Below are 8,599 nucleotides of genomic sequence, written 5' to 3'. Positions count from 1 at the left end.
TGTAAATTAAAATTAATATTCAACATATTTTACAAGTCATATTAAAATGTCAATTTCAACTTTAATAAAAGATAATATTTGAAATAAGTATGTTTTAATTGTGTTTAGTGTAATAATTAATTTCGATCTAAGTTTGAAAGATTAACCAATTATATGCCGTCCACGCCGCACGATACATTTACTATTTACATGGATTCGTAAACATTACTTGTAAATTACATTCCAAATTATAATATGTAATGTAAACAATAATCCATGTAAATAAAAAATGTGTAATCAAATACATTCACATTTACCAATGCAAACAGTTGATTAGACATTTTTAAATCTAAATTTTACAACATATAAAAATATGCAATTTCATTGATGATTGTCAACAATGACACCTGCAAAGACGTATTACATATTCCAGTGATTTCTCACTGGAATATATAATTTTCTCAGAATACCTACATGCATACCTACCGACCGAGCCGAGAGACACCATTTTAATTTATTTCTCAAATATATATTGAAATATTTATACCTACCGTTTTGGTTACTTACTTTATTACCCAAAAACAAATCCAAAGTTACCGGCACTTTTTTACCTTAATTTACACGATTACTTACATTGATTTTTTTATTTATTTTATTCCCAGCGTTACTCGTCGTTTACCCATTTACCTGGTGCGCTTACTTACTTTATCCTCAGCGCAAACAAATAAAAAAAAACCGTTTTAAACTAAACAAGTTGTTCGAAACTACGTTAAACTTTTTTTTTAAATAAATCCGTAATTTTTAAACGTTGTATGTTGGCAGTCTTACCACATACAAACCTATTAAAGCGAGTTGCCGGTTAGCTCGTGAGCGAGGGTCTTACGGCCTGCGGTCTGTGGTGTGAAAATAGAAAAACCACTCGTTAATTCATAGAGAACTCGCGCGAGCGGAATCTCCCTCGGACAGGGCGGACCTTACTGGAGGTAGGAGGTGGAGAACCTCATTCCACTTTGCCATTAATATATATATCAAATATATGTCATCAAAATATTAACACAATGTGATTTAAATGCTTGAATCTAAAGTATTTTTAGATATAAATTATAGCGTGACCAGAAATGTGGCCGTGTCGAGGAAAACCTACGGAAAACAATATCTGGTAATAGTAACAATTGTTAAAAGGATAAAGTCGTTGCCATGGTAACCACATTGTTTATTATTGTCGGTTTGTAAAAGTATTTTTCGTTATTACTTTGATTTTAAGTCCGTTGTAATTTAATTTGACGTGTAAAATATTTATAATCGCGGAGAAAAAAATATAACAGACAATTAGAAGTCATTAAATTTATTAATTGTACCTATTGACGTAGACGTAAAAAGTTCTAATATGATTGGAAATTTTGCTGCCATCATGACTGTATATTTCTGGTCAGGCTATGAACATGAATATAAAAGTTATTTTGTAAAAAATAAATATTTTCCATGTATAAATTCTTGGCATTGATCACAATGAATTAATATTATACAAAATGTTAATATATTCCCTCCAAAAAGGTTATTAGAATTTTCTAGATGAAAAAATTGCACCATAACAATTAGCCAATTCTATTGAATAACTGTAAAATACATTATAATATAAGGAAAAAACTTGCTAAAATGAATCATAAAGTTTGGATGGATGTTTATTACTAGATTCAGAACGCGTAATAAATCTGGATAAAATTCTGTACAGATATGAAAAGAAGGCTTAGGTTATAAAGTTTTTTAAATTGCAAGCGAAGTCGCGGACAAAAGCTAGTATAAACATTATTGCATATTTACAATTCGGGAAGAAGAATCAAAGAGTCTACATTCTTTACTAGATTAAATTTGGATGTCTCCGAAGGTAGAGGAAGATTGAAAAATGAAATGTAATGAGACTAAATAATGAAAAGGGCAAAATAATGATTTCGTAATATTTTTAAATTTAAATAACAGTTAATACAAATCAATTCCATATATTTATAGAATTGTGAAATGGCTACAAAGTTATGGCCAATTGTCTTTATCTTGTTTCTTACACAAATTCAATCCTTTTTTAACGTATTTTACCTTCAATACTGTAAAAAAAGAATTGAAATTATGCAAATAATTTGGGAGAGACGTGATCACTAACAATCTAGGAGATAAATTACGTGAATAGAACTGTATAGAAATTTAATAGTGTAAAATTCAAGACTTTTACATTCTAGATGCAATCAATATGTAATGTAAACAAGTTTTACACATCAGATGGAGGGGATGTAATGTAATCTGAAGTGTAAAATGCAATTTTTCCAGTGCAGATGCAGCGATGTCGTCTCTCCGTGTGGTGTGGTGTGGTGAGTGTGGTGGTGTGGTGGTGTGTGTACTCACAGTGCATGTCGCGCTCGTGCTCGTACTCGATGAAGGCGTATCCGCGCGGTTTGCCGTTCTCTTTGCTGTATACCATACTAATCTGGAATCGAATATTCAATATTTTTATCTATCTATACTGATATTTTAAAGAGAAAAGATTTGTATTTTTGCATATATTGAAATAACTTAAAAAACTATTGGACCACTTTCAATATTCTGTTCACTATTCAACAGCTAGTTATCGCTGAATAACAGGCTGTATTTGACTATTTTTTAATTTCACGTGAACGAAGTCGCGGTAACGGCTAGTATTATCAATGCTAGAAATACTAATACAATAGCAGTAAAACAAACAAAATTGCAGGTAACAGTAATTGTTGACCAATGGTAAGTCTTCATTGTCATTTGTGCAAATGATTTTTATAATTTCATATGGGTGAAGCCGCACGGGAACAGCTGGATGGATGTCTGTTACTATGCATCCCCAAAACAGTTAAAGAGATATTGATGATATTTGGTAGATGTAGAACACAATCTAGAAGAACAAAGCTACTTAGTTTTTTTTGTTTTTACACTTTCCTCTACATCAAAACTTCATTGAAATCTGGTCTGCTATTTATGCTACAAACTCTAACAAATATCCATCCATCCGTCTGAACTTTTACATTTTACTAATATTATAAATGTGAAAGTTTAGGTGGATGGATGTTTGTTAGAGTGTGTAGCATAAATTGCTTAATTGGATTTTGATGAAATTTGGTATAGATGTAGAGCATACTCTGGAAAAACACAGACATTTTTATTAGTTTCTTTCAATTCCACGCGGACGGAGTCGCGGGCGAAAGCTAGTTTATATATTAGTAAGAAGTAAGATTTGTATAGAACAGCTAAGAATAGCTTTGTTAATGTTACAATGTGGTTTAAAATAATTATTTTCTATATAAACAACATTTAATTCTTACCCGTTTAATTGGTCCATATCCTTCAAATTCTCTTCTCAACTTAGACTCGGATGTATCATAATTCTAGAAAAAACAAACACTTATTTCAAACATCATTTCATACTTTAACTTTTACTTATTGAATAGTTATTCAAAAACTACTAAAAACTAAATAAGCTTTCCCGTTTTTTTCTTATTCTAGTAAGAAGTAAGGGGGAATCTTCAACAGTCCTGCCTTTTGAGGTAATAAGTCATATGGGAATTCTTCCACTAAAACATCCTCGGTAGCACCCGAGTATGACGGGGAAGTCCAGAGATCATCAAAAACACACCAGGACACTAGAAGAGCCTCCTAATGAACATCACACAACTAATTTTAGTAGACTACAGAGAACTAAAATTAGGCCTTATTGCCTCTATGAACAGAATTATGTCATTTTGTATTCACAACACACACTTCTTTGTTGCCTGTCAGCATATTTAGGATAATGCTTCCTTTAATAAAAAGCCCTACACTTCCGTTACGCTTTAAGCTATATATTTTCAAGCCATTATGCTTAGAGGTAAATATTTTGGATAAAAGCCCTAATGTGGGAAAGAGACCAAAGTTGCTGCCAACATCAAGGAATCAAGGTTGCCATGGTTTGATATCATGTCGTCATTTTGACATTTGCAACTGATAATTTGACAAATGTAAATAATAAAATAAAATATTTACAATTTTATACGGATGAAGTCACATAGGAACAGCTAGTTGTGATATATGAACGGAATTGCTTCTACATGCTACCTTTCTTCTGTGTTTGTAGTATAGCAAACAACAAGCCAGTTTACAGTGTGAAGATGTTAAAATCTGCTCTACTCTACTCATTAGGTAACTCACAATTCTTGCCACAAACAATGTCTTGAAAGGGTCTGTGGTGGATGCGGGGTTGGCTGCGGGGTCCCACATCGCAATCTCCTGCTCCAGTCGATAAGCTGTCTGTTCCGCTCGCTCACGTCGGCGTCGCTCCATGCGCTCCTCGCGCGTCTCCACGCGGGTTGGCGGAGGAGTCTCCGATGGAAGCTGTGGAGTAAGTGAAAATATTTCTATACTGCTATGTTAGTTTACATATGACTCAACATTCTGACTCTTAATCTTACCAATATTACAAATATGGAGGTATGGATTTTTTTTTTGTGAAATGGCCACTGTTTGTCTTGAAGAGACATTTACAGATTCACCGGGCTTGAGGTGGCCGAGCGCAGATGGCGCTTAGCCTAAACCTCGTTTATGAGTAACTAAGCTCGAGGGCTCCCTCAGGAGCCTTGCAATGAGCCGTTACTTTGTTATTATTCCCGGATTGGGAGGCCACCAAGCTCTTAGATTGCTTCGATGGACGCTCCATGGAGTGACTAGGCACAAGAACCCCCAAGAGGGGACCTTGGCTTGGGCTGTCACTCAATATGCGTTACGCATTCCAATTCAAGGGCACCCGAGAGGGCCGAGGACCGATGGATGTTTGTTAGTCTTTAGGTCAAAAGGGTTAATGGGTCTTTAAATTTGACATAAACATAGAGAATAGTCTAGAAGCATATGTTGCTACTTTCAGTAGCTAGAAAGCTAGTATTCCATAATTATGTTGTACGAGCTGTTGCGCGCATCTTCGTCCACGTAAAATTAGAAAACATACAAACTATATGAATTACAAATACTATGTATCCCTCGGGAACCGGACATATCTCGGGGATGAAGCTTATCCCATGTGTACTCCAGACTTTGTTTTATATCTGTGCCAAATTTCAATAAGATATGTTGAACCGTTGCAGAATGATCGAGTAAATATTAAAAAACTAAATTAATGAATCCCATGGGAACCGTAACTATTCCCGGGATAAAAAGTAGCCTATGTGTTCTACCCGACTATGCTCTAAATCTATGCCAAATTTTATGGAGATCCGTTCAACCGTTTAGGCTAAAAACGCTAACAAACATCCATCCATCTAAACTTTCGCATATATAACATCAGTAAGATAGAAAACAATTTTAGGGGTAGGGAATAGTGGGATACAATTTAAGGTTCATCACACCAATGACTGCTGACAAGATATTTAAATAGAACTATACCAAGATTTTATTTTTATAAGAGACGGGACAAAGAAGCAGCGGTAACACCAAGATGATTATATGAAACCTCAATAAGGTGGTATTCATGGATGACCATATGGGTATTGGCTTATTGTTGAATTTTGGGATATGTATAAGAATACTAGTAAGTACTAATTGAACTGTTGACTTTTTAGCAGCAAATTAAAAACCTTAACATATGGTTTTACCGCTACCCCATGTTGGGGTAACTATATCAATATTATAAAGAGGAAAGTTTTTGCATTAAAATAACTCAGCTAAAGCGTTTTCAGACAATCTTTCTTTTTAAATTATCACCGACTGATAATGGATATTTTTCTAGTCATTACTAGTCAGACTAAAACTTTTAAAAATGTTTTTCATCAGTACAAAAACATTGCTATCCCCTTTCTTTCCAAGATAAAGTTGGGGACAACAATATTTTATACATGTTTAAGCAAAAGAAACTCGGAATAACTAACCTCAAACTTTTCAAGGAATCCTCCGACTCCATCGTAACCTTTTTGCTTTTTCTCATGAGGGAGCTTCGCCGCCGGTGGGAGATAAGGTATAGGGTCCCTTGCGGCGAATAATGCAAGTAGATTTGGTGGTAGAAACTGCGTCATTATGCAAAATTTACCACGCCGTTTTATAACTACTAAAACTATATGAAAAACGATATTTCATAATCACTATTTTATTTCTATTACTAATAATTAAGCACTCTTCACTAATTATCGCTGAACGTTTGTAAAATATGCAATATTTTTGTATTGTATACGTAACAAATCACTTATTTGAAGCGTTGTTGGCCGCCATTTTATAACAAGAAATAAAATTAATATATTGTTTTAACAGGCAACTCTGAGTTTTTGGAACATTGATTTGTTGAAAAATCGATATTACGATGCAAATTATATAACCAATGTTTAAAAAAAATGAGAAAATCTACATTTTTCCAAAAAAAGATGAAATTATGTTCTTTTGGGGTACGGTTTACTATTTTGCTTTCGCTATATAAATTAACACTTAGCCATAACATTTTAATAATTTGTAAAAGTGACATCTATCGTCTAATCACTCAAATTTGTGGCCGTTTTTCCTATTTTCAATAGAACCAAAAGCTATCCCATGAAAGTTCTTACTAACCTTATCTCATCTTATTTTATTAATGCTAAAGTTTAGATAATGGATGTTTGTTAGAATTTGTACTCTAAACGGCGGAACGGATCTCGATAGTCTAGAAGAACATAAAAGGTAACTTAAGTTTTTTTTAATTACACGCAGACGGAGTCGCGGGTGAAACTAGTATTACAATATTCGTTTTGGTTATTTTAAGAGTAATTGTTAAATTGGTGCTCTTTGTGTATTTTCTACAATATGTCACTGACCTCTATAAATAGATAGGATATAAACTGTGGTATTTTATCTTTTCGATTTTATTCATTTTGGCGCTGATGTCTACGGTTGGTCGCGGAGAAGTTTTTAAACTAATGATAGTAGACCTAGCCGACATTCACATCAAAAGAGGTGCTAAAATAGAAATGAAGATTTTGCTTTTGCCCTCATTTCTAAGTACTCGCCAGTCTAATATTTATTATACCCATGACAACAAAACATAACGCCCACCATTTTGACATTTGACGTGTCTAGAGTCCCGTGAGATTTGCCGTTTGTGCGCCATATTCGGCAAAACTCTAACATGGATGCTTGTTTACGAACACTATTGCTGTCTCTGTTTATATCAAAGAGAACGACAGTGATGGATATACAGGTGTACAAAACCTCCCCACAAGTGCTGTCATAAATTATTAATGCGAACTTCAACATTTTTGTTTATTCTATTTTAATGCTTTGATGTAGTTTTAATATTCATTGGTTAAGTTTGGACAGGTTAAGGTTAAAATTTATAGGTTATAATGGAAGATAATTGAATAGGTTAAAGGAATTTAATGTTTTATTTATATATTTATTTTTAGGAAATAGTAGGAAAAGTGGGGGGTAGTTTTGTAAAACACTTGTAAGGAGTCTCACAGGGCTCGGCCCGACAGTCCGTTATTCGCTCAGAAGCTCAATAGCTGAGTACATTTCTAGTCGTCACCACGGAACGTTCGATATCTTTACATATGTAGTTGACTTTGTGTTAGTTTTAAAGTAATTAGCAAGTATTGTTGATTTGGCCGATCGTCTATATTTTTTTTAAATCATTTGTATCGAAATATCTAAAATCAGAAGTGGGATAGGATTCCCGTGATTCTAGCCTTAACCCCCACTCTGAATGTAAAATTTAAGTTAAAAAAAAGTGCAAAGTGAAAGATATCGATCGTTACTGTGATTGCGAAAGTCGTAATTTCGACAAGTCAAAACGTGTCTAGTTTGAAATTGTAGTTGTATAGAAGTACTTTGAAGATACTTGAAAAAGTCATTTGAGACACGTCACTGGGAAAAACATGTTGGAACATGCAAGTAGTGAGGCGAACGTGTTTTCCTTGCCATGTATTGTAAAACGGAATCGTTTAATTAATACTTCGGTAAGATCCAACCAATATTTTTATATTTCGAATTGTTATGCAAAGCTGCATAAATTTTGAAGGTTAGTTAACAAGATTTAGTGGTGTTTCTCGATTTATTTAAAAGCCGAGCACATGTAAAATTAATATTTCACATGTTATGTGAATTCATATTTTGGTAAACTCTTGGTGTATATCGATGACATTTTGAGCCTAAGAACATGGACTGAGGTTTTCTATTTTACATAAAGCTTTAGTGATGTAGGTTGTGAGTTTTTTATTAATTTAATTAATGTTAACCTAACCTAATGGAAATTAGTCAGTTTTTCGTTTTATTAGTAAGTGTCAGGTAGGGCCGAGCGTTTATAAGATTTATTTTTCTGAATCAGCTGAATATCTTTATGACCTAATAGTCATTGATGCCTTTATTAAGCAGTTTATTTTAGCCAAAATGTCGACTACTGCTGATCAATTGTAACCGCATTTCACGAACATGACTTATGTTTTATAAACGAAAATCGATCGTTATTGATATAAGTTGGATGTTTCACAGTGATCAATTTCTTAATTAAGTTAATTGTCGATTAAGGGTGAAAACCACCCTGTGATTTTTTTTAAATTAGTTTTTGTGTAAGTACAGGCAATTGGAGAGTTTTTGCAAGCTGTCGGCTTGTGCAGTCGGAGTA

At 33.7% G+C, this 8,599-nt stretch overlaps 1 protein-coding gene across 1 annotated transcript in view; it reads right to left on the bottom strand.

Moving 5' to 3' along the window:
* Positions 1–6,235, bottom strand: part of LOC106111166 (U1 small nuclear ribonucleoprotein 70 kDa-like) — a 10,663-nt gene extending 4,428 nt beyond the window's left edge. Inside the window, exons 1-4 of the mRNA XM_013293560.1 lie at positions 5,886–6,235; positions 4,180–4,362; positions 3,318–3,380; positions 2,244–2,455 (exon numbers count right to left, since the gene is read on the bottom strand). Of these exons, the coding sequence (XP_013149014.1) occupies positions 2,244–2,455; positions 3,318–3,380; positions 4,180–4,362; positions 5,886–6,029 (602 nt within the window). The 5' untranslated portion in view covers positions 6,030–6,235. The remainder of the gene's footprint in view (positions 1–2,243; positions 2,456–3,317; positions 3,381–4,179; positions 4,363–5,885) is intronic.
* Between the last annotated feature and the right edge of the window lie 2,364 nt (positions 6,236–8,599).

Source organism: Papilio polytes, unplaced genomic scaffold (genome assembly GCF_000836215.1).
Source record: "Papilio polytes unplaced genomic scaffold, Ppol_1.0 DF824493.1, whole genome shotgun sequence".
Classification (NCBI taxonomy): domain Eukaryota; kingdom Metazoa; phylum Arthropoda; class Insecta; order Lepidoptera; family Papilionidae; genus Papilio; species Papilio polytes.
This window is presented reverse-complemented; position numbering and strand designations above follow the sequence as displayed.